Source organism: Amblyomma mixtum, chromosome 8 (assembly GCF_055824585.1).
Source record: "Amblyomma mixtum isolate Tamu chromosome 8, ASM5582458v1, whole genome shotgun sequence".
NCBI classification, from domain to species: Eukaryota; Metazoa; Arthropoda; class Arachnida; order Ixodida; family Ixodidae; genus Amblyomma; species Amblyomma mixtum.
In genome coordinates this window covers 128012682-128039526 of record NC_143019.1, presented here as the reverse complement: position 1 = coordinate 128039526, position 26845 = coordinate 128012682, and the positions used below count along the sequence as shown (strand labels likewise).

The window sequence follows — 26845 nt, the reverse complement described above, 5'->3', positions numbered from 1 at the left end:
GGCCACTTCGACTTCCACTTAATCTTCGTCGTATCAATATAGAGGCCCAATGACGTCACGGTTCTAAAGTGACTCGAACGCAGATGCATGTCAGCACATCCCCTTTTTGGACAACATCACAAATCGGGTTATCACATTTGAGGCACTAACTACTTCACAGGCAAATGTGCGAACTTTACAACCAGGTAACAACAGCTTTGTTCTGTTCAAAAGAAAGAAACACTCCGCATGGCTCAGACCGAGAACGCGCACACAAACAGAAAATCACTCATCATATCCCCAGCGAACGGGAGGGCAAAATTCTCTTCCCGACCCGGTCACCGTGACTGGAGCCGAAGGCACCTGGCGTTCGGCTTTTGCCTCGGCCGGACAGCTGTCTACACTGGCAGGTGCGTCCCTGACTGACTCACCTGGCTCCTCCTGACCATGTTCATTGGGAAACTCATAACTTCCTTTTGCTTTCCCAACAATTGAAAAGCGCTTTAACATTCGTCGATTACGGCGCAACAGAGCACCTTGTTCTGTGCGTACTACGGAGGACAGCGGGGTAGCTGCAGCACAAACTACAGTGGTCCTGGTTTTCAAGTCTTGAACCGACACAGGATCCCCGACCTTCAACCGAACGAGATCCCTAGCACGATGACGTTTGTTGTAGTAATGCGCTTGCAATTTTTTATTCGGATGGATGTAACATCAGCTGTAACATCAGTCATTCTACTATGTGATGGGCTCCGCAGTTGATGTGCCATCGGAACGCAGGTCCTTAGGCGTCGACACATCAGGATTTCTGCAGGACTGTAGCCCAGCACTCCTGGTGTCGCCCTGTATGCGAGAAGTGCGAGGTAGGGGTCTTTCGATTTAAGTACAAGACGCTTGATTGTTTGTACCATTCTTTCCACTTCCCCATTAGCTCGCGGGTGCCTTGGGCTTACAGTCACGTGACTGAAACCATACTCAACAGCAAAAGTTTCAAACTCAGAGCTTGAAAATAGCGGCCCATTATCTGTCACTACCGTTTCCGAAATGCCATGAAGAGCAAAAATGCTCTTCATCCTTTCTATAACGGTTAGAGCTGTAGTTGAAGGCAGAAGCGCAATTTCCGGGTAGCGAGACAGATAATCGACCAGCACTAAATAGTGGCGATTATTGATAACGCACAAGTCAACACCAACTCTTTCCCATGCAAAATTCATAGTAGCCGTGGGCATCAACGGCTCTGCATTCTTTGTAGCACATCGCGCGCAAGTTTCACAATCTTTCACCTGCTGCGCAAGTTGTTCGCTAAGGCCTGGCGACCAAACCAACTCTTTAGCCAATGCTCAGCTTCTAGAAATGTCTTGATGCCCATCGTGCAACTTTTCTAGCACTTCTTTTCTCAGGGACTGAGGCACTACGAGTCTGGTTCCTTTTAAAAGCAACCCGTTGCCTTCAACTATAAAGGCGCGATCTTGCCAATAAGGGGCGAGATAGGAAGGAAGCCTCTGTTTTTCTGACCAGCCTTGGCGACACAACAATCGGAAGGCTTTGCAAACTGCATCGGTGTCTTGAGCCTTTCTCCCTCTTTTCAGGAAATTATCTCCGGTTTCCAGTACCTCAATGCACGATTTTGCATAGGAAGAAACTTCAGACACAGATAATTCTCCGGCTATCCGCTTGTCTCCAGTGAATGGCGCTCGCGAAAGAGTGTCGGCAGTGACTAAGTGTTTTCCCGGAACATAGACTACCTCAAAACGATAGCGCATGAGCCGCAATCTGAACCGCTGAATTCTTGGCGGGACCATATCAACGGGCATTTTTCCTAGTAAGGAAACAAGAGGCTTATGGACCGTTTCGAAGAGTATGTCCAGACCTCTGAGGTATTCATCGAATCTTTCGGCAGCCGAAGTCAAGGCTAACGCCTCCTCGCGTTAACGCGAGGCGAACGCTACTGGGCGTCGCTCACCGTTCCGTTGCGTTTGAGAAAGGACTGCGCCCAGGCTGAAAGACGAAGCGTCTGCCGATAGAATCGTGGAAAGGCGAGGGTCGTACAAAGCCATGCATTTCGCGGAGCAGATCAGAAATTTCACACTTTCGAACGCAGCGTTCTGCGCTGGGCCCCATATCCAGGCCCTATCTTTACCCAAAAGTTCGCGCAAAGGAGCTGTAGTGTGAGCAAGGTGTGGCAAGAACCGCCTCAAATGGTTTGCCATGCCCAGAACGCTGAACAATTCCACTACATTGCTCGGTGGCTTCATTTCTCTCACAAGATTTACCTTAGCTGGATCGGGTTGTACGCCTCCCTCACGTAGAACATGACCTAAACAAGTGAGCCTTTTAACGCCGAAGACACGCTTGGATTTGCTTAACGTAACGTTGAATTCTGCCAACCTGGTCAAGACCTTTGCAAGTCTAGAATCATGTTGTTGCTTATTGTTTCCAAAGACTAAAATATCGTCCATTACGTTGACGACTCCAGGCATGCCTGCCAGGATTTCGGAAATTCTTTTCTGGAAATACTCAGGCGCTGAAGTAATTACGAAAGGTAACCTGGTGAAACAGTACCGCCCGAACGGAGTAATGAAGGTAGTAAATTCCTCCGAAGCCTTGCTTAGGCGTACCTGATAGAAACCAGAATTTGGGTCAAGTTTAGAAAACGTTTTGCACCGGCTATAGAACCTAGAGCTTGATCCACTGTGGGGAGGGCGAACTTCTCTCGTAGAACGCACTTATTCAGTTGTGTAAGGTCTACACAGATCCTGACATCCCCACTCGGCTTTACCACTGGCACTATGCCGGCACACCATTCCGTAGGCCCGTCAACCTTACGAATAACGCCCATCCGCTCCATTTTTTCGAGTTCAAAGCGGACGCGTTCCCTGAGCGGAATGGTAATTCTGCGTGGAGCAGTTATAGCATACGGAACCGCGTCTGGGCGAAGCCGAATCGGATACTCTCTTGGCATTGCGCCCAGGTTACTGCAAACTTCGGGGCCTGGAACGCTACCGGTAGAATCCTTCTGCGCGACTGAATTGACAAATGTCACGGCTCCTAGTGCCTCCAGAGCGGGCAGACCGAGAAGAACATGTCGGAGCGGGCTGACGACATAACATGTTTGGCGAGAACGTTTCCGCTTCCAAGCGATTTCTGCCTCGAATTTGCCCAAAACATTGAGGCGGGAACCACTCGCGGCTGACAAAACCTCGTTTCCTTTCGTTAACTTAACAGGGAGACCAGGAAAAGATGACGGAAGCACGGTAACTTCGGCCCTAGTATCAACTTTTGCAAACACTGGAACAGAGTTAACACATACTTGAATGTATCGCTTTTTTACACCTGGCGCTCCAATCTCTCCCACAAAAATTTGTCCCGTGTCCGCTTGCACAGAAGAAACTCGTACTACGTACCTTGCGTTGGTTACCCGTGGAAGTCTTTTTGGTGCACGCTTTAGCAAAGTGTCCCTTTACGCCGCAGTAATTGCACTTCACTGTCCTCGCTGGGCAAAATGTTCGTGGATGCGGGGAGTTACCGCAGTAGATGCAGCGTCCGTCATGACGCACTGGGCGTTCCCGCGTTGAGGCTTTTTGTTACGTTCCACGGCGTCGACTGTTGCTGTGGAGCCAACTGTCACATTTTCACAGGGAAGTGGTACCCTCGAGGCGCTTGGTCTGCCGTGGAGTTGAGAAGGAGTTCCTGCTGCTGTTGAACCGTCTCTCGAAGGCGTGCTTTTGCAACGGCGGACGCAAGAGACAGCTTAGAGTCCATCTGTAGAGACTCTGAGAGTTTTTGGTCTGTCAGTCCGACGACGAACCTGTCTCTGATAAGTCGTTGCTTAAATTCGCCAAAATCGCACCGGTCTGCTAAGACATGCAACGCCGTCATGAACTGGTCTACTGACTCACCGGGCATCTGATGTCGCTTGTGAAAGCAAGCGCTCTCGTACACGACGTTGACCTCTTTTATGAAATATCTGTCGAACTTCTTGACGACGTCGAACTTCTTCGAGTCCTCGTCCGAGAGACCGAAAGTGGCAAAAATATCCCGAGCTTGCCGTCCCATAGAGTAGAGAAGCGTTCGTACCTGTGCTTCCTCTGAGCGTTCGTCGAGGCCCGATGCAACGCGATAGTCATCGAAATGCTGAATCCATGCCGGCCACTGCGATGTATTGTCGAAGTCCAGCGGTGGTGGCTGTTGAAGGCCCGGTGGTGTGAAGATTTTGGCTCCGTCCATCTCTCGACGCTTTGCTTCTATCCCAGGTCCCAGCTTATACTTCTGACACCATGTTGTAGCGGCGTCCGGCCGCTGTCGGGGTGAGCGTTCCAACCGAGCGGAGACGCATCGAGAACCAGCTAGGTCCGTGTCCAAGCCCAGAGCGAAAGACACCCGTCTCTTTATTGCAGCAAAATATATACAGGCCCAATGACGTCACGGTTCTCACGTGACTGGAACGCAGATGCATGTCAGCACACCTATGAACAGGAAAATCGGGACTAATTCGTTCCTGGGGCGGAGACATTACGGACAAAAAAAGGTTTAGTCAGTAACAAAAGCATTCGTGTCATGTGAGAGGTCATTACAGTTTGCATGGCCTGTGTAATCAGCGTAGCCAGAGCGTGAGAGGTGCACTCTGTGACAGTGGATGCAATCCTTTCAACCATTCCAGTCATAGAGCCTTCCACCGCAGTCACTATGGCCTGCGAAATAGACGCATGTAGTGAAACTCCTGAACCGGCTGCCACACCCGCATAGCAGTGCGCTCTTTCTTTAATTTCGGTTATGGCTTCACGCCGCAAACAGCGCTTGCGGTCAATTATTTCAATAATTTGGGATTCATGAGCCTGAGAAGGGCCATCCAAGGAATTTGTTGCATGAGCACCCCCGCAAAGGCAACACTTGTCCTGTTCGGTGCGTGCAGTCGATGCATGGTCATTGCCGCATTTGCAACACCGCAAGGTGGACTTGCAACCACCAGCACTATGACCATATCACCAGCAGTTGTTACATTGCAGTGGCTTAGATGGAAGGGGATCGACCCGCAAGATTAACGGCCATGCTTTTATTTCTGACGGTCAGGCAGTACCCGGAAAAGTGGCAGTGACTGATTCAGATGGCACCCGCACATTGTTCACCTCCCGGCTACATCGATATACAGCAACAGCCCCTGCCGCGGAGAAAAGGTCGAGGGTCTCAACTGGAGACATGCAGGAGTCGAAACCACGGACTAGTCCTTTTGTGCAGGCGAGATGAGAAGGAATGAAGTGCTAACCGGAAGGGACCATAAATAAGAGCAGTTTAGAAGATCCTTTACACAGGAGAGGTCTGGTGAACGGCACAGTATCCCGCCGCGTCCAAACTGCCTTACCTCAGAAATTTTCTCATAGAGGGACGTGGCTGCCTGGACAGCAGCTCGAACAGACCGTGGGTTGGTCATTTTGATGGCACCACCATCCTTCGGCGCCAGCGCCACAGGAATGCTGCGGACGCCTGAGCGTTGAAAAGCCTCCAGAGGCATCCATTAGGCAATAGGGAAGCCGACCAGGGGGAGCTCCACTGGCCGGGAGACTGCGTAGATATTAGCTCAATTTAACGAACTGTGTGCGTTATCTACACAAGGCAACAGGCGCAAAAGCGCAGGGGGAAAACAAGAACAGGACCAGCCACCCAATACTTAGCCTATCCGCGCCCCCGGGCACAGAAGCCGGGCACGTTTCAACTGCCAAGGTGTTTAAACTTATCAGTTACTGAGATGCGACTATTATGAAATATGTGAAAGCACAAACGTCACTGGTTGAAAAAGGCAGACGAGAGCAGAAACAAGTGTGACTGTTTGGCTGGAGCTGACTCGTTTCAAGCATGCAGCTCGTTGGAAGTAGTCGAGGACGTACGCCACGGATTGCAAGGTGCTGCTACGGACTTTTCAATTGACGTAGAGGACCATTTTTACTCTATTCCGCATGAGCGACTATTCATCGCTGTGCTCCAAAGGATAGACGAGATCGGTTCCGTCAGCTTCCAAAATGCAACCGGAATAAGTCAAGACAGGTTCATCAGCCGACATGATTTTTACCTGCAATCCACAGTAGTGTCGTACAATGACCGCTTTCTGATACAAAAATCGTGAATCTGTATTGATTCGTCCGTTGCACCAGCGCTCTCAGACATTTTCTTCAGCGCTATGGATAGGACAGTTTAGGAATACCTACATGGAGAGCATATCGTCAAGACCTATCGTCACGCGGACGATTACCTCATTGTGTTAGACACTGCAGCGGCCATCGGTATGCCTGAAGCCCTCAAGGACATAGTCGGGGTGTTCAAGGCCTCTTCTGGTGGAATCAACTTCACGCGGGAAATGCCAAAAGAGAACAGGACCCAATTTCTAGATCTGTTGCTGGTTTTTAGGGGCGAGCGTGTGTGTTGGTCCTCTAACGTTAGATCGAAGAAAGTTTTGCTCCCGTTCGACAGTGCGCATTCTAAACTCGCCAAGCGGGCAGTCGTAACTGGTGCACTTCATGCGTCACTAACAAAGAGTTGCGAACACACGGTTTATTATAGCTTCGATAACCAGGTAACGCCTTCTTTTGGCAGGCTACTCATCTTTCCTCATATCAGACCAGTGCGAAGCCTTACTCCAGAAAGTGAAGCGAGGAGAAAGGGGGAAAGGAGTCAAGGAAAAGAAACGTTTGGCGGTTATTCCATACATCCACAAGCTGTCGCACAATGTAAAAAAGGTTGCAGCCAGGTATGATGTGAACGTTGTTTTCAGCCCCATGTAAGTTGGCTAAAATATGCCCGATGATAAACCGGAAGAATCGGGTGACCTGCACTGCAAATCATTCGAGTCAGTACACCGAATGTTGGTCCGCAGTGGTTTACTAGATTCCCCTGACGTGCGGTAAAGTATACATCAGCCAGACCGGACGCTGCTTCAATGAGAGAGCAAGCGAACACCTCCTCAACGTAAAAAACAAGTCTGGGAGTTACATGGCAGTTCATTGGAAGCAACCCCGCCACGGTTGTCGGCCTGTGTTACCGGACACTAAATTTTTGGCAACAGCAAGTAGTAAAATAGAAAGGGAAGTTATTGAAGGTGTTTTATTAAAAAGGGATGGGGACGCGTGTATCAGCAGCCCTTCTGTCTGTCTACAGGAGAAAGAAAGGTTCTTCCTGGAAGGGGCGCGATTCTTGCTTTTAAACCACATCTAGGCATCCTGGGAAACGGTTTGTCCTCGCACCTCACCTCATTGTCTATTATTTACTTTCAGTCCTTTTGCCAAGTTGATTGTTGGCCTTACGCCGATCGTTTTTCCTAAAGGTTGTTAATGGTTTTTAACGTCTTAATTTTTTTGCCGGTGGTGGTTCGTTTGTTTTTTTCTTCATTTGCTCTTTTATACGATTGTTTTCCCGGTGGTGGTTTGTTTTTTGCTTCTTTATTTTCTTTTTGTACGATTTTAGCATTTTGGGCGTTATTTGTTGCCGTCAGTTTTTTCGTTTTCGCTTTTGGCCTACTGATTGTGCCTATTGCGTAGCAAGTTTTCATGTTTTTCCTACTATATTTTACACCCCTTTTCACCGTCACGTTCATCTACTCGATGCTCCTCCTGGCACCGCCGATGTTAATGGCAAAGGCACATGCGCGATTCTCATGCATTTTTTTTATTTATTATCAATACCTCAAATGCCCCAGGAATGGGGTATTACATGAGGGATACGTTCTCGCCCCCTGAGTGATATATATAGCTCCAAGATTTCGTTTGCTTTGCCGCACTCATTTTCTCGCTTTTCAGAACTGTAGCTGGATCATGCACACCTTTTATCTATGGTGCGTTTATCATTATTTTAGTAGTGTTTTGCATGTCAGTGCATGCACTTGTTATGAGTAATTTTGCGCTGTGTAATGATCGCCTAGCGTGTGAGGCGTTCCTTCGCAGTGTCCACTGGCTGACAGCGTATCACGTGGTCCAGGAAAATAGTATGAAATGTGCTCGTTGTTACGACGCAATAAAGAGATGGTAGTCAGCGCCCGTCCTGTGTTTCGTGTTCCTTCTTTCTTTTCCTCGTTCCGTTGCGCTGTGTCAATCTGTTCTTCAGAAAGTATGAACCAACTAGCCTGCACAAGAAGCCTCTTAATACACCATCAACACTGAAAATTGAAGATTGGTTTTTGAGGCAAGGGAATGGCGCAGTATCTATCTCACATCTCGATGGACACCTGAACCGCACACTAAGGGAAAGGATAAAGTAGGAATTGAGATAAGGGAAAGAGGTGTCCAAAAGCGACTCAGGCTATGAGGGACACCGTAATGAAGGAGTCCGAAAATTTCGACCACCTGGAGTTCTTTAACGTGCACTGACATCGCACAGTACACGGGCCTCTAGAATTTCGCCTCCATCGAAATTTCACCGCCGCGACCGGGATCGAACCCACGTCTTTTGGGTCGGTGCCCGAGCACCATAACCACTGCGCCACCGCGGCGGCTTTTGGCGATAGCTTTACAGTTGACGTTCGGAGTTAAACAGTGCGCTTTACCACATTAATTCAGGTTTGGTCGGTGGGGTAATGACGTCACACGTTGAGCTGTGAAATGAATATGGTTAAAAGCTCTGGATGAATTGTTTAATATCAGGTCGTAGCATGAATGAAATGTCATTATGACATAAATATTGACACGCGCCTGACTCGCCCCACCTCCACGCTGAGCGGCGAGAACGACGAACGGACACAGTCGCGTAAAAGTTGTTTACGCTAAAAATAAAATTCTGGTAACTAGTTGGCAATCGAAGCTGTCACCCTGGGGTTTCCGGTCAGACGCGCTACCCCTAGTACATTCAGGAACGTTCGTTCCACACGGTTAAATGGAGGTATTGTGTGCCTTATCGTGTGTCGCGTGGTCTAGATGCCTACTGGTTTGGTTTATGGGGTTTAACGTCCCAAAGCGACTCAGGCTATGAGGGACGCCGTAGTGAAGGGCTCCGGAAATTTCGACCACCTGGGGTTCTTTAACATGCACTGACATCGCACAGTACAACCAGCCTCTAGAATTTCGCCTCCATAGATATTCGACCGCCGTGGCCGGGATCGAACCCGCGTCTTTCGGGTCAGCAGCCGAGCACCATAACCACTGAGCCACCGCGGCGGACTCTAGATGCCTACTGATGTGTGCCAACGAGTGTATGCTGTAATAGGGGTATAATCAAGAAAGAAAGACGCAAATAAACATAAGCGCTGTCGAGCTATACTCTGAAGACGGAGTTTAAATGTCTCAATAATTTTAAATATAGGAACTATGCGTCCGCATTAATACCGGTAGGACTGTGGCACTTATCACACAAAAACGGCACAAAAACGTGACGGGCGGTTTTGCTTGTTGAGCTCAAATGGGAATTAGGAGCGCTCGCACTTCGGTTTCAGTCCAAGGTTCGTTTTAGGTGGGCCGTGCGATAGCGGTGCGTTACGTAATAGCGGTGTATTTGCGGAATAATAGCGATAGCGGTGTGTAATGAAGGTTTATGCTTTGGTTGGCAAAGTTCTAAGGTTGCTCTGATTCCATTAGCCATCACCTTAATAAATATTTTATGGGAGGAAGTTGCAGTTTTCCGTCTTTTTAGTTTGAAATTCGACGGACTTTTCTAATTTTTTGTTTCAAGATCAAATTTTCGGTTTCTGTCCGCTAATATTACTTTTACCAGTAAATTATATTTTTTTTTTGTTTTCAGAGTTACTAAGTCGTCAACAGTCACTTGCAGTCTATCGGGGTCTTTCTTCCAGCACAAACTCGATTTACCTGTAATTAAAGTACAAACAGTTGCAAATAGAGCTGTGCTTGTACGACGAAAAGATATCCCCATTCAAAATATTGAAGGGAACACTTAGCCTGAGTCGCTTTCGGACGTCCAACCCCCATAAACCAAACCAAAAGAATTTAAGCTCCGCCTTAAGGGTATGATGGTTTATTGGTTTATTGGGGTTTAACGCCCTAAAGTGGCTCAGGCTATGAGGGACGCTGTCGTGAAGGGCTCCGGAAATTTTGACCACCTGGGGTTCTCTAACGTGCACTGACATCGCACAGCACACGGGCCTCTAGAATTTCGCCTTCATCGAAATTCAGCAGCCGCGGCCGGGATCGAACCCGCGTCTTTCGGGTCAGCAGCCGAGCGCCCTAACCACTCAGCGCGACAGCTAATGGGTTAATGCCCATACATGCAGTATTGGGCATTCTCTACTTAACATTCATGAATACCTGGGAGTCCTCATACCACTCCCGGCGCAATGGTGTCGCGGTTCAGCCATGCGCCTCTTCCCTGCGATGGAGGGTGCTCCCACCGGTGGGACATGTGCGATCCAGGTTGCTCTTCCCAGCAGCCTCCTCTTGGGACCAATCACTAATTTAGCTGCCACCTGTCACGGTGGGCAGTTCACTCACAATCCGGTGGACAGGTTGTGATGGCGCCATAAGGTCACGTGATCTAGGTGGCCTACTTCCCTCCTTGGTTGCTTCTCTGCTGATTTTTCGCTCACGGCCAACGACGCAGACGACGAACGTGGATTTTCCGCGACACGAGCTCCCTAACGCTGTCGTGTTGAAAGTAGCGGAAGTTAAATGACGCTAACGTCAGACGAACACGCTTGTTGAAGCTTAGTCCTAGAATGTAGGTTGTCACGTTATGGTTGGGTTATTGCTCTCGGTTCAGCAACAGCGCAGGCAGTAGTGTTGTGCATGTGTTGACATCGTCAATAGAATTTCCGCTGAACCACTGCAGTTGCCTGAATAAGACACTTTATCGTGACTCACGCATGTTTCCGCGCCCTGTGTGCACGGCTGAAAGGTACTTCACCGGGAAGGTGCGGTGAGACCTGTGATGGTGCCCTACGTGCACAAGTTTGCCCACAATTTAAAGACGGTCCCGAGCAAGCAATGTTGTCTTTCTTTTCAGCCCCAGGTTGTCTTTTTCAGCCCAGGCAAGGTTGCCTTTTCATCCCCAAGGCAACTCGGAAGCCTTTTCTCTCATATCTGAAGGGCAGAAAAGGAGGAAAAAGTTTCCGGCATGAAGCATGCGCGACCGTTTATGAAGTGTGCCGAAGAGGTGGTGTATGAAATCTCCCTCTCCTGCGGCAGCTTCTATATAGGGCAAACCGGGCGCTGCATTAAAGTGTGAATCAGGAACCACGAAGAAAACGCTGGGCAAGATAATGAGGATCCAAGTTTATCCAAGGAGGGTGGCGTTCGAAAACAGTTGGTTCACGTCGAACAAGTGGACGTAGGGTGTGTCGTTGGGGCTGAGGACTGCGTACTGCAGCGGCGTAAACCAAGACGCTTCAGCTGGAAGCGTCTATGAGGGGGAGCCAAGCGCATGCAGCACTTAGCGGACGATTTCCTCACGGGTCGCTACTTTCAAGATGGTAACGTGACGCAGCTCTTCCCGTACAATTTCGCGGAGGGTATCCCGCAGGTTGCCTCCGAATGCTGTGCCACTCGAGATAGTTGTCACTTGGAGCTCTCGAGTTAAATGGCGGGTTCGAGGTTCCAAAGTTTTCTCAATGGTGGCTGCTTCGGTGGTGAATTCAGCAACAGCCTTTGATGGATTGCGAGTGAGGCCAATGACAAGTGCCTCTTTAGCACCACGCATCAGAAGTTCCACCTTCTTCTCTTCCGTCATGTCAGGATCGACAGGTCTAAAAAGGCGCTTCATGTCTTCTACGTACGCCGTCACTGTCTGATTCGGGCGATGAATGGGTGACTGTAGAAGCAGCTGAGCTCTTTCTTTCCTGACGTTGCTTGTGAATGCCTTCAGGAGCCCAGTTTGATCGATTCCCACGTCACTAGAGAATCTTCGAGGTTTTGGAACCAAATTCTGGCTGGTCCTTTCAGGGCGAATAAAACGTGGCTTACTTCAGTCTGGTCATCCCAACTGTTGAATACGGCGACACGGTCAAATTGTTTTAGCCATTCTTCAGGGTCCTCGGCCGGTGAACCGCTGAACGTGGGCGGCAGTCGGGGGCTGGTGCACATTAATGGAGGCTGGCGTCGTAGCCATGGTTGACGTCGGCGTTGAGGAGTTCTTTGGTCACGTTCGGTCTTGTTGTAGTCAGTATACAGGTGAATGCCTCTGGAGACGACGGCTACTTCGTAGTTCGGCTTTGGTTGGGACGGTTTCTGCGCCTTTCTCGTGATCTGCTTCTTCGAGACGGCTAGGGCTCCTCTGACGGCTCCCAGGGGTGAGGGCGACAGGGACATTCGTTAACACCTCCACCAGATGTCACGTAGTGGTGAGTGCAGTCCGGAGAGCAGGAAGTCAGCGAAAATGGCTTGTGAACAAAACTTTTTATTTTGGCTGACTTGCGCCTGCAAAGAACTGAATGTTTTGGCAGCGACGTAGCAACAAATGTGCTCGGCGGTCGTAGAAAAGAATGCCGTGCTCAATTTAAAGCTGATAGCGAACTTTAGAGATGCGGTGTGCAAAACTACTACAACGGTCTGGAACAACCTAGAATCGGCTACGCCTGGATGCGATCAATCGAGATAAATCTGGTCCAGTCTTGCATCACAAACAAATCGATAAGCCCACGTGTCGGCATCTTTGGAGAATGAACAAACAAACAGTATAACGATTCGAGGCTCTAGTATGCAATAGTGGAGGTATCCGTAAACTTGATGCAATTCAAATGGCGCTCGCTTCGAAGGAGAGAAGACGCAGGACCTACGAATTGAGTCCCAACTTTGTAATGGAAATTTCCAGACGCTTCCTTCTCTTATCCTCGAACCTCCGGCAAGAGAGTAGAAAATGCTCCATTGTTTCACTTCTCTACAAGCCGTGCAGAGGGTGTGTGGGACTGAACCCGCATCTGCATAAGTAAAGATTTAAGCGGGGGATCCCACACCGCATGAGAGTCATCGCTTCCTCACACTCCCGGGATTTACACGTGCGAGTCTTCCGTGGGTACATGACATGTTGGTAGTCATCGGTAGCGAGCAAGAGATCGTTGCATGTGGTGGTTTATACTCATAACTCTGAAAACAAGACATCCCGAAAAGGATATGATTAGGAACGCTACAGACGACAGGTGCATTGAGAGCTAATTTTGCCAAGAAGTCTGCTGCATCGTTCTGAAAAGTACCTCAGTGGCCTAGAATCCAAACGAAGCGCAGCTCTTTCACTCATCCAGGAATAAAAGACTTTAGTGAGCGGCTCAAGAGTGTGTCCCGTGCATACTCCAGCGCCAACAAAACAGAGAGGCAATCTGGGAGGAATATCAGTAACACGTTCTGCTGGGCGAGCTGGTTCATCTTGGTAAAGTAAAAGCTTTTAGCGCAAAACGACTATGAAAGGACGGGGACGGAACACAGACACAAAGGAGCGCTACTCTAAACTAAATTTATTGCCAGAGGAAACAGTCATTTTATACACTGGTTCCAGTACAGAATCTGCTCACATTCCGAAGACTACGTACATGCGCACACGCCAAGTGACGCTGTCGATCACACATCTTGTAAGATAATCTTATCTAAAAACTTGTACTCGTTAGAGTACAACTTCACCGAGGGGCTGCTGACACACACAGATCCCTTCTTTCTGATGTGGAACGCCTCTGTCAACACCCGAGAAGCCTCATCATTGCCTCTTCCGATAACCGGTGTATGTTTTAGCAACGGCACGTATGGGAACTCAACGGGTCCAATTGGAACCAGTCGGAACCAGTTAGGAATCCAATTGGTTCCAATGTTTTTTTTTTTACTGGAATCTTTGAGAAGAAGATTGCTGGAGGAGCTCTAGCAGCATCTTGGCCTTAGTTTGAACAGCGCGCTCTTGCTATCATTTGGCGCCACCACATTTGGGTTTAGCCTCAGGTCTGTTTGTGCCGCAGTTCAAAATTTCTTCCTGTAATCTCATCGATTGTCTTGCTAAATGTTCCGATTTTTTCTCTCTCTCTCTTTTTCATCCAAATTCATATTCCTTTTCAGTCCATGCCCTACTTGAGGTAGGATCCACCGGGGTTGCTCTCTCGTGTGCTTTTCTTTTGCCCTTATTATGTGCAGGTGAGTAGCATCCTCCACCTCCCGATTTTTGCCCGATCCCCCAGTGCGAAAGGCTAAAAACATCAATTTATTTATTTATTTATTTACAATACTGCCAGTCCCATCAGTGACCATAGCAGGTGGGCGAACAAAAATGACAAACATGATAAAAATTTGAGCAGTGCACTCTGGAATTCAAAAAAAGTGAATACAAATCAAACACAGGTGAACAGAAAGGAACAAGAAAAATAAAAGAAAAGGTAAACATTAGCAAGGAAAAAGAAAAATACATGTCTAGGAGTCAGGTGGAGCATTTCCATAAGGAATTCAATTAGAGCACATGGGAACACAGGAGCGAAAAGAAAAAAATTAAAAAACAAAAAAACGTACTTTCTTCACGATTAATTAACAATCTAATAAAGTGCTGAGATGCGGTTGAGTATGTCAGTGAAACTGCATTATTGGTTAATTGATAAGGATTCTATCCGTGACGTGAATTTAGATAATCTGGCTGCCGTTATTATTGAGGGATCAAGGAGATTCCATTCTCTGATCACGAGGGGAAAGTAGGAATACATGAACGTATCGTTATGACATGAGTATTCTGTTATCGCGCGTGCGTGTTTATGCCTCGACGGACGGGATTGTGAGAAAGTTATGTATTTTGATACGTCTACCTTGTAGTAGTTGTGCATAAGGTGAAATAAAAATTTGAGTCGTGCTTGTTGCGCTCTTGATGATAGCGTCGCTAAACCAGAAATAGCCTCCAGGTTAGTTGGTGAATCAGTGCGCTTATATTTGTTGTGTATAAACCGCAATGCTTTACACTGTACTTTTTCCAGTTTTGTTACATCAGTCACTGAATGGGGGAACCAAACTGGGTTAGCGTACTCTAAAACTGGTCGAACGAAAGTAGTATGTGCAAGAAGCTTGGTCGATGTGGGTGCGAGGCGCAGACATCATCGAAGAAAAAATAGTTTGCGTAATGCTTTCGAGGTTATGCTAGCAGTGTGCGCGTCCCATCTGAGGTCAGGAGTTAGTGTGATGCCTAAGAAGTACTTATGCTGGTGAACTTTTATTTTAACAATTAACTTAAAAACTTCTGCCTTGCATGAGCCCACATCGCACCCGCGAACATTTTTCGTTCAGCACCCGAGTGGAGACAGCAATCGGCAGCTGCAATGAATCGCCATTCCCCAGAAGAAACGCTCAAGCTACCCGGGCTGGCAGCCATAGACAGCCATGTTAATTACCACCGGAGCTGCCGACGAAACCGGCCCGCCCAGGAATTCTGAAGTCGCCCCCAACTTTCTTCCAACCTCAGAAGGAACCATCCTCGAAGACTCTCAGATTTAAAGATGGACCAGCCCGTGCAATCTGAGGCAACGCTGCATTGCTGGCTCCCCCAACGTCGACGTTACAAACGCCGGCCAGTGAAGCTGGCGCCCAGCATTCTATACCGAGGCAGGGAAAGACTGAGGAAAAAAATTCAGGGCACTTTGACTCTCTAAAGTGCTGCAAGGAGAAAGCGTTTCCTGGCGAACTGTTTATTTGTTTTTAGTTTTCTATTTCTCGTATTTCATTTTTATTTCATTTGTTATTTCTGTTTCCTTTCATATCTTTATTTTTATTTCATTTTTGTTTATTTTCTTGATTTCATTTTTTTTTTCATTTCTATTATTTCATTTATGAAACCCATGCATTCACTAGATGTGACTTTATTCAAGCTCGAACCCTGAGCCTTCGTGGCGGAGTGGTAGCGTCTGCACTTCAGATGCGAAAGGCCTTGGTTCGATTCCTAGCCTCGACAAAGTTTTTTTCAAGTAGTGACGGCGAAACGCGGACAGACTTGCTAACATTCCTTGCGACATATGATAGACCCCACTCAAGCTAAAAAGCAAAACACTGCTTACACTCAAAAGACTTACCCATAAAAGTCGTCAAAATCATCAAGCACTGTTACGTCAACTACAATTAACTTATACCACTGTGGGCCAAGCTGTATCATATCCCGACTATGTAGGCCCCGATCAACCCTCCCTCGACGCTCCCATTATAGAGGTTGAAGCAAGGAGGATATATAAAACTTGCTGGAGTGGAAGTCGCCTATACGCGCCTATGGGCAAGGGTGAAGGCGCGCCGAACGGGCGGCGGCCATCTTACCAGAGGCAAAACGCAGCGCAGCGCGCAGCCGCGCCTGGCCGCGCTTCTGCTTTTTCGCGCGGCTGATGAAGTTGCGCTCATTCAGAAAGCAATGAAAACAAATGGTTCTAGTTGCATGCGCTTATTTCCCATCAACCAGCACCAAGCTGCCTTGATGACGGCAGTCTAACTGCAGAATTATTAATGAGAAAGGCATAGCGCAGCCTGCAGAGGCACAAAGCAGCGGAGCGCAGCCGTGCTTCTACTTTTTCGCGCTACTCATGAAGTTCCTAGCATTCAGAAATCAACGAAAACGTGTGGCTCTAGTTGTAAACGTTTATTTTCCTTCAACTAGCAGCCAACTGGCGTGAAGAAGGCAGTTTAACTACGGAAATATTAAGGAGAAAAGCATAGCGCAGCCGCGCTTTTTCGCGCTTACAAAGCAACGCAAACGAGTGGTTCTAGTTCTAAACGTCAATTGTTCGTCAACCAGCGGCAAACTGGCATGTAGAAGGCAGTTTGCCAGCTCAGATATTAAGAAGAAAAGCTTAGTGCTGCGTCGCGTGCTTTTCCGCGCTGCGGATGAAGTTGCTTGCATTTGCGGAGAAACGAAGACGAGTGATTATAGTTATAAACGTTTCGTTTCCATCAACTAGGCATGTAAAAGCCAGTTTAAGTGCACAAAATTTAATAGAGAAAAGCGTAGTGCAGCCGCGCTCGTGCCTTTTCGCTTTGCTGATGCAGCTGCTCGCACTTCGGAAGGAATGCATGTGCGGTTCTAGTTTTAGACATTTGTTTTCAATCAACCAGCAGCCAACAGATCTGCAGAAGACAGTTCAACTGCGCAGATATTACGGAAAAAATCTTATATGCAGTCAAAAACATCATGACAAATACCCTACTGGTGATTGAAAATAATCACCCCCGACAAAAGTGGTCTCACTTTGTTTTTGATCAGTTCACGGTTTCGTTCGTTTGTCATGTGATGTATTCTCACTTTCACATATTCTTCAGCGATTTTATTGCACAAACTATAAATATGGTTGTCAAGTGAATCAAAGTCAAGGATGTGGTCCTCCAGTTTCTGAAACTACTTTTTCTGTGGAGGTTCCGAGGACTTCAAGGATGAGGTGTATTTTGCCATCACCATTTTATTAGTATCATATTCTGCCTGTAGCCGTCGAAGGCCCTTTTCAACTGCTTCACAAAGACAAACAACGTCTTGTGCCGGTGAAATAAGTCCACCCCGGCTCTTTTGCCTAATTAAAGGTGGTAGCTCATCCGAGTATAGGGCTGCTATGCACTGTTCACATGTGTTAGGATAAAAGAACAATTCAAAAGACGTTTATTCGTCTTTCCGTTACAAAGGATCACTGGGTTAACAAGAGGCCGTGTAGCTTCTTTCGTGTCCAACACCTGAGTCTGTTCTTCACGCGCCGCGCGAGCGCTCGTCCTCCTCATCCTCTCCTCACATCACTCTCTCCTCCCACGGGCGGCTCGGGTTGCTCGGACTCAAAGTTCGGGTTGCTCGCCCTCCGGCGAAGGATCTCCGTCGGCGGGGATGAGCTGGCGCTCACATTCGGCCATCCTGTGCCACCGACCGCCCCGGTCGGAATCGACCTCGCGTTCCGATTCTTCCGAACTTGTCTCGTGGAATTCCCGGTCCCAAAGCTTCAGCTTGTCAACCGGTGCAATACTGCTTTATGCTCTTCACCTTTGCCGCCCCGGAGGCACGTTTTCGATGCGGTAGCGGTCGTTGGGAAGCCTTTCTCGGATGATGTACGGTCCTTTGTATTTTTCTTTGAGTTTCCTTGACTCCCCACTTGCTGCCGGTTCTCGCTCAACAAGTACAACATCTCCGGGATTGTATGTCGGCGCTTCCACCCGCTTCCTTTTGTACCGCTCCTGTTGCTTGCGTTGATCTTTTTTTTTTTCTAGCCTTTCCTTCAAAGCTCGAACCTTTGGATCATTCAGCTGGGCAACGGTGAGCACGTCTTCTGTCGCTATGCATGTTGCAAGGACGTGAAGGCCAGGAACAATATCCGTCTCTTCTGGAGGGTCGTATGCAGAGCGGCTAAGTGCATCAACATGAGCCATTGCCGCCCCCTTACGGTATTCCATGTCGAAGGTGAACTCTTGCAGTCGCAGCCACCCTCTGCCAATACGGGGAAGCAGATTCCTTTTGCTCATCGTTGCCCGTACTGCGTTGCAGTCAGTGACCACCTTGAAGTTCATCCCGATTAGGTACACTCGAAACTTTTCTAACGCCCAAACAACCGCAAGCGCTTCTAGTTCATATGAGTGGTATCTCTCTTCGTAGTCAGTTGTCCGCCGGCTTGCGTAGATGACAGGATGAAGCTGCCCATCTGCTTGTTCTTGCAGAAGTATTGCTCCTAGGCCATCTTTGCTGGCACCCGTGTGCGCTTCTGTTCTTGCGTCGAACGCGAAATGCGCCAAAACTGGCCTTTCAGTCAACTTCATCTTCAGTTCAGTGAACGCGGCTTCGTGCACCGAAGTCCACTTCCAAAAACTGCATCCGTAGACGTCAGTCGCGTTAGAGGTTTAGCAGTGCTGGCGAACCCTTTTACAAATCTTCGAAAATAGCTTGCCAGACCCAAAAACTGACGCACCTGGTGTACATTCCTTGGTTCGGGAAAGTCAGCGACGCTCTGGATCTTTAAACTTCCGGGTCGCACTCCTCTGGCAGAGATATCGTAGCCAAGGTAATCGACTTTCTCGAAGAAGAAACGGCACTTGCTTAATCGCAGCGTTAATCCCGCTCCACGGAGGACATCCAAAAGCATTCTCAGGTGGTCAAGCCCCTCTTCCACGGTCGTTGTGGGCAGCAGGATGTCATCCATGTAGGCGAGAGCCACGGTGTACCGTAGGGGACCCAGTACAGCGTTGATCATTCTCTGGAACACTGCCGGTGCGTTGGCCAAGCCAAATGGCATTCGAACGAATTCATAATGGCCGTCTGGAGTAACGAACGCAGTCCTGTGTCTCGATTCCTCGGTCATAGGAATTTGATAGTAGCCTGACGCAAGATCTAGGCTCGTGAAGAAGCATTTCCCTCTCAGACGGTCCAGTTGATCCTCAATTAAAGGCAGTGGATACCGGTCCTTTTTTGTGACACGGTTGAGGGCACGGTAGTCCACGCAAATTCGTTGCTCCCCTGTCTTTTTTCGCACCAGTAGGATAGGACTTGCATAATCCGATTTGGAGTCGACAACAATGCCAGCTTGCTTTAGTTCTTCAATCATTTCTTTTGTGTGTGCCCGTTCGGCGTAAGAGAGTCGTTAGGAACGAAATTTCACTGGCTCCAGCGTTGTTAGCTCAATGCTCATTTCAGCGGCATTTGTGCAGCCAATCTCTGAAACGGTGGTTGCGAAGCAATCCCGATACTCAAAAATAAGCTGTTCGAGCTTTGCACGTTCCTCAGGAGCAACACCAGGACCTACTTGAATCTCTTCGCTCGTTATCAATAAGGGCTGGTGTAAGCATTCGAGTCTCCCACTATCTCCGGACGCCCAGCGCCAGCTAGGCGATATCACGAGAGCTAGAAGGTGAGAACCACGGCCACCTGGATCGGCGCGCGCACGTGACCTGAGCGGCCGCGTGAAAACGGAGACGGGACTGGAGAGAGGGCGGCAGAGAGAAAGAGGGGAGCAGGGAGATCGACTCCGACCGTCATGTGATGGAGATCATGTATCCGAGATATGCCTTGAATAAACGTGTTCACTTGGAACGGTTGTGATCGATCAAGGCGACCAGCGACTGACATGGCGACGAGGATTATTTAGCGAACTTTCAAGCTAACCTTGAAGCGAACATTCAAACGGACCTTCAAGCGGACCAACGGCAGCCGAAAACGTTATACTGAACTCCGAGCAAGTGAATTAGAAGCTGCAAGTGCACCAGCAATGGCGACCGGCGGGGGGAACGCTTCGAACCCCAGAATCTCTACGCCGATACCGGACGAAGCTGGAAACGGCACACGGGAGTTGCAGACAACTCAACCTCGGACCCCGGGTATTTTCGGAATGCAAACGCCGCTTAGAAATCCATCCGAAATCGGACTGTCGACAACGCCAGACGCACCTCGTACAGAAACAACGATGCAATCCGGAACTATAAGTGCAACGACGGAGCTCGCTGTGCTCAACACTACGTTACAGATGATGGCTCGACTCCTGGAACGGCAAATGACATCATCTAACCTGCTGAACGACAGCACGGCGCTGCAAATAACAACAACGCCTGATTTGACAGGAACGCTACCGACTTACTCCGGAACTGAAAGAGAAAACTTTCAAGATTGGAAGACATCAGTGGAGTCGATGCGAGATCGTTGCTCGTGGACCGATGCAGCAACCTTGAATGCAGGAATATCACGACTCCGAGGGCGCGCATCATCATGGCATCAAACCACAGGCAACCAGTACAACGACTGGACAACCTGGGTATCAGCGCTGAAAGATGAGTTTGACAAACCACTACTCTTCTGCCAGTTGGTTGCCTCAGTTGACGCAAGAGTGCAACGAGAAAACGAAAGCATGACCGACTACATGTACGCCCGGCTCCAACGCATCAAACGTGGCACATATGGTCTTTCCGACGACGATGTGGTTGACTGGCTCATTCAGGGAGTGCGACAAGACAGTGCGAAGCCGATGCTCGCTGCCTTCCACGATCTCCGCCGCGGAACCATAAGTGAGTTCTTGCACTACGTTCAACAACTTGATCGACGAGATGCTGGACTATCGCAGGATACCACCAAACACCAAGCCTCCCCCAAGACTTCGAAATTTTCTGAAAAAAATTCGGTGGAAGCCCCGAGCGCAACGTACCCGAAGACCCAACGTCTACCGCCAGACACCTGCGCAAGATGCAGAACGAAGGGACATCGAGCCAAAGATTGCCCCCAACCAGACACGAGGACCAAAGAACAAAAAAAGTCAGCAGCGCGCCGCAGAGAGGCAAGAGCAAGCGAAGCGCACACCAACTGCATTGTCAAAGGAGAATCACCAGGAAAACTAATTCTCCTACCGGCAAAAATCAACGGGATCGAAACGTCAGCGCTCTGGGACACTGGTTCAACAGTCTCCTTAGTGTCTCACGCATTTGCCAAACAGCACAACCTCGAAGTGGCACCAGAAAAAGACATTCTGCTCAAGGGACCTTTCGGAACATCCGACATACCAGTAGGCGTCACGCAAGCACGCATCACGATCGGGAAAACCTCAGCAACAATCGAGGTCAAAGTCGTAAAGGACCTACCCTACGACGCAATTGTGGGAACCGATTGGCGCGAGTGCGTACCATATGACTACATTGAACGATGCGCAAACGGCATTCACAGCTTGGAATGGATTCCAAAGGAGATCGTGAGGGGAGCAGAAGAAAACGTCGTTCCGCAGAAGCTACCGCCCAATCGGGCGAAAGGGACAAATGCGACACCGACCGAAGACAAAACTGTCGAACACTCCGAAGCGACTAATGACACCCGCAAATACGCGATATCAACGACATGCGGAGCAGTCACGGACGTGACAACTGTAAGCAGCAGCAAAGAACTTCCATCCAGTGAAGAAATTGTTCAGCTCATCAAGCAAGTGAAACCCGAAGACTTCACCACAGATGAAACAGGCAGGTTTCAAGCCATTCTACTTGACAACGTTGAAGTGTTCACAAACCCTGAGAATGACCTCGGACTGTGCACTCACGTAGAACACACAATCGAGCTCTCCGACGACAAACCCATTCGCATGCAGCCGTACACCGCCAGTGAAATCAACAAAAAGTTCATACGGCAACAAACGCAAGAATGGCTGGACAAAGGGATCATACGTCCATCGAAATCGCCTTATGCATCACCCGTCATCGTGGTTGATCAACCTCATCACGAATCAACTCCTAAACGACTGTGTGTAGACTATCGCTTCCTGAACGCAAAAACTGTCAAACACGCATACCCGATGCCGAAAGTGGACGCAGCAGTCCGCAAAATTTCTGGATCGCGGTACTTCACAAAAATTGACGTGAAAAAGGCCTTTCTGAACATTCCGCTTCGTGAGGAAGACCGAAAAAAAGCCGCATTTGTGACAGAAGATGGTCACTATGAACCGACCCGTATGCTCTTTGGACTATGCACGGCACCCTCAACAATGCAGAGCGTAATGAACGAAGGTCTAAAGCCGCTGATCGACAAAAACCAAGTCATCGTCTACATGGACGACATCTGTATATTTACGGACACGTCGGAACAGCACATCAAGACGGTGAGTCAAGTGCTGAAAACTCTGCAGAACTTAGGACTCAGAGCAGACTTCAAAAAATGCCTATTCGCAGTGCAGTCCATCCCTTTCCTTGGTGCGATAATATCTCGCGAGGGAGTAACAATCGATCCGGGAAGAACCGCAGCTATATCAAGATATGGCAAACCGAACACAAAAACCGAAGTACGATCTTTCCTCGGGCTGACATCGCATTACCGAAAGTATATAAAGGACTATGCGAAGATCGCCAAACCCCTGACAGAACTAACGAAAAAGGACTCATTGATAACGTGGACTACTGAATGTCAAGAAGCCATGGACAAACTTAAGGAATGTTTGATCAAAGCACCCATACTAGCTACCTTCGACCCATCGCTTCCAACCGAAGTGCATGTCGACGCTTTATACACGGCATTTGGTGCAGTCTTGTCCCAAGAACACGGAAACGAAACACGCATAATCGAATATGCAAGCAAGAAAGTGCCGGAATCGGATAAGCACAAGCACTCAACAGAGCTGGAGGCAATTGCAGTGCACTGGGCCGTTACCGACAAGTTTCACCATTACTTACAAGGACTCGAGCACTTTGACATCTACACGGACAACTGGGCTGTCTCGCACATTATGTCAAAGAAAAATCCGAACAGACGTTTTGCACGCATTGTGCTTGACCTGATGTCTTACAACTTCAGCATCCGCCATACATCAGGAAAGACGAACGTAGTGGCCGACGCCTTATCAAGAACGCCTGAAGACGCGCACGGAGTTTTCATTCTCATAGCCGAGGATGATCGACTAAACAAAGCGCAACGAACCGATCCGAAACTTGCATCACTCATTCAGCAAACGCAGCAGCCGCAGGCAAACAAGTCACAGTACAAACTTGTCAACGATAGACTCGTACACGTGACGAATAACGGATAAAAGGAGATTCATCGCATTATAATACCCGAATCGCTGAAACAAGATGTACTCCAATCGTACCACGACAACGATGGTCATGGCGATGTTACTCGGACACTGTCTAAAATACAGCGACGCTACTTCTGGGAAAACATGAAGAACGAAGTTGAAAACTACGTGAGAAGATGCGAAACCTGCCAAAGATTCAACTCGCAGACGGGAGTGCAAGCTGGTTCACTAAACCCCCGTATGCCATCCTCCAACCCATTCGAAACCATCGCAATGGACCACGTTGGACCAATCAATTCCCAGGACTCCAACAAATATTTTATAACCGCTGTTGACGTGACAACGCGATTCATTGTAACACGTGCCGTACCCGATAAATCAACGGAACATGTACTACGTTTTGTCGAAGAAGACATCGTTCTCACGTTTGGAACACCGAAGACCGTGATAACGGACAACGACAAAGTTTTCACGTCGAGAGCAGCAAAGAGATACTTTGCCGAGAAGAGCATCACGCACGGCCGCACAGTACCTTACGCTCCGGAAACAAACGGTCTTGTCGAAAGAGCAAACGGCAAAATCTTGTCCGCACTGCGAAAAAACGTGAATGGCGACATCGACCACTGGAGCGAATACATGAGAGAAACAACATTTCAAGTGAACAACCAACCTCACTTTGGAATAAAACTCTCCCCTTCGAACTACTTTTCAACTACGTCCCACGCAAGCAACTGGACAACGAAATGAACATCCCGCAGGACCCAATTGACGACATCGAAGCAAAACGTGCGCAAGCCAATGCCACATTAACGGCCTATTTACGCAAAATGAAACGGACGCACGACGCTGAACACCGCCTATCCAATTTCGAAATAGGTGACGAAGTATGGTACCAAAAAGGAGCAAGAGATGCCAAGCTGGGACCTCTCTACGACGGGCCATACAGAATTCTTCACGTAAACAAAAACACGTTTACGATCGCTAAGGAAGAAAACGGCTACGAAGATACCCGACTTGCCACAGCTAGACAACTGAAGCACTACCATGTGCAAGAAAGCGCGGTGACACCATCGCCTGAACTACCGGAAGCACAAGAATCGTTCACGCAAGAATCATCGCGCTCAAGAGAACTCGAAGAGGCACCGGAAGACTGTTCAGATCGCCGAACGCGCCTAAGGAAACCGCCTAAGTGGCTCGAAGATTATATTACCGAATAATACGCAGCAGCGACAGGGTCTACGCCATTGCGAGGACGCAATGTTTGGGTGCCCGGTCGTGTAAGCATTCGAGTCTCCCACTATCTCCGGACGCCCAGCGCCAGCTAGGCGATATCACGAGAGCTAGAAGGTGAGAACCACGGCCACCTGGATCGGCGCGCGCACGTGACCTGAGCGGCCGCGTGAAAACGGAGACGGGACTGGAGAGAGGGCGGCAGAGAGAAAGAGGGGAGCAGGGAGATCGACTCCGACCGTCATGTGATGGAGATCATGTATCCGAGATATGCCTTGAATAAACGTGTTCACTTGGAACGGTTGTGATCGATCAAGGCGACCAGCGACTGACACTGGTCAGTGCTAATGTCCGACTCACCCTCTCGTGGCGATGCATCGTCTGGGTAGCAAATTTCCGCTCGTGCGACTCGTTCGTTCTCTTTGATGGTCAGTTCATGATTGGAAATGTTCATTACAGGGACTACTGTTTCGTTGGTCCCGTCAACGCTGAGGACACAGCGTGGTATGCAATGCTCTCGACCTTCTTGGCACCAGAGCTGCATGTCCACGAAGACATCTGAGCGTGGTGCGCTACCAGTGGCGTAGAGCTTAACGAAACCCACGTATTTTGGGGGCACAACCGTTGTTTCCTTCGCCCATAGGCACACAGGTCGTTCTGGGAGCTCTGGAATTTCAATGGACTGAAGCATGTCGTCTGTTTTGTCCTCGTTCCTGTGCTCCTCAAAAATACGCACTGTGTTCTTCCGCCTCACAATCGTGATGTGTGGTTTCTCGGTGAAAGGTTGGCCCACGAGTAGGGGTATGGACTGTGACGCGTCCGGCACGACCAGCACGGGAACGTCCGCTGTAGCTTGGTTGACCGTGAGGGTGATGCTCGTTTCCCCACACGGTGTCACACGTCCGGACCCGTAGCCCCCGATAGTGAACGGCTTGGTCAACTTCGTGTAAGCGACTCCGATTCGGTTGGCATCCTCCTTCCGCAGAGTTACGCACTGGCTACCGAGATCGACGTATGCTCGTATGTCGCAGCCGTTCGCTTTCACCATCATAAAGTACTTTTCGTTCGCCTCTTCAGCGGCTCGGAGGTCAAAGCCCAACACGTTCTGAGCGACGCGCGCTCCTCTCTCCGTTTTTGCCCTGCAGTCTTTTTCTCCGTGGCCCACTCGTCCGCAAGCGTTGCATCTCGGCTTTCGCGGTGGTGCCGGGCAATTGAGGGACACGTGACCGTACTCGCTGCAGTTGAAGCAAAGGGGCTCTCCTCTTTCATTCCATGGCGGCTTCCTCCTCGCCTTCGGAGAAAGGTTCTTGTGGTCGGTAGTGTTCAAGGTCGACGCCATTGCTTCGCTTTTGTTGCCATGGGCGTTGGCATATGCGGGGAAACGAGAATAGTTCGGGGACCACTTGATTTTGAACTTTTGGAGGCAGTGTTTCCCAATCTTTCTTCGAGGCGTTTCAGGCAGTGAAGAAGGTCTTCCGGCGACTCGTACGTGCGTACGCTCACTGCTCTAATTACGTCGTCATCGTATAGCCCCGTGATGAGGTATTCAATGCATGCTTCATCTGTGAGGTTGCAACGGCGAGCTTTCGAGAGCTTGTCGTAGTAATAACACTCGATGGGCTCACCGCGCTTTTGTCGTCGCTCCTGCATTTCCCGATGAAGTCGTTGGAATCGCGCTGTCGTGGGGAAGGCGCGCTTAATTTCTTCTTTCCATTCCGGCCATGTTTTGTTGACGGAAGAGAGGGAGTCATACCATGTCTTCGCAGGCCCTTCCAACCTCGAGAGTGCGTTGCCAGATGTCAGCCGGTCGGACCAATGGTAGACTTGTGCCAAGTCGTCCACGCGTCTTATCCACGCGTCTACTGTCGGAGAGCTGGATGACACCTGATCAAACAATGGCACTAATCGAGCTGTCTCTCCCGCGCCGATGATGGGTGTGGCCGCTGCTTGCTGTGTCTGAAGCAAAGCAAGTCCGTTGATGGCTTCTCTCACTGCTGCCTGAACGATTTCCGCCACGTTGATCGTTGACTGAGGTATCGGAGGTAAGCTTCCACTTGTCACCCCGTTGTCAGATCCGCCTTCGCTTGAGTCGTCGGCGTCGTCGTTCCCGCCATCGCTGCTGTAGTGCCGGAGCCCACATTTCGCTGGCTGGCCTCTCTGGAAACAAGCGCTGCGCGCCCGCCGTCGCTCAAAGCAGGCCCAGATTCTCTCGGACATGTCGCGACGTGCAGCGTGACTCATCCAGCCACGCCGGCGCCGACACGGACCCTTCCTCCCCCCTCCTCTCCGTCG

At 49.3% G+C, this 26845-nt stretch overlaps 2 protein-coding genes across 4 annotated transcripts in view; both read right to left on the bottom strand.

Moving 5' to 3' along the window:
• Window positions 1-26845, bottom strand: part of LOC149334292 (neprilysin-1-like) — a 78735-nt gene that overhangs the window by 51172 nt on the left and 718 nt on the right. The window contains exon 1 of one of the 3 annotated variants that reach the window (XM_089555113.1): window positions 24914-25075. The exons of the other annotated variants lie outside the window; for them this stretch is intronic. Coding sequence (XP_089411239.1) covers window positions 24914-24931 — 18 coding nt within the window. The 5' untranslated portion in view covers window positions 24932-25075. Of the gene's footprint in view, window positions 1-24913; window positions 25076-26845 lie in introns of those variants that run through there. 3 annotated transcript variants of the gene reach the window in all.
• On the bottom strand, window positions 3474-5147 carry LOC149334293 (uncharacterized). Its single transcript, XM_089556232.1, has one exon. The coding sequence runs from the start codon at window positions 4204-4206 to the stop codon at window positions 3604-3606; it is 603 nt and encodes a 200-aa protein (XP_089412358.1). The 5' UTR covers window positions 4207-5147; the 3' UTR covers window positions 3474-3603.

What these genes read in the sequence shown, in the direction of transcription:
- LOC149334293 (XM_089556232.1), bottom strand. Translation starts at nt 4,206, where the DNA reads ATGGACGGAGCCAAAATCTTCACACCACCGGGCCTTCAACAGCCACCA.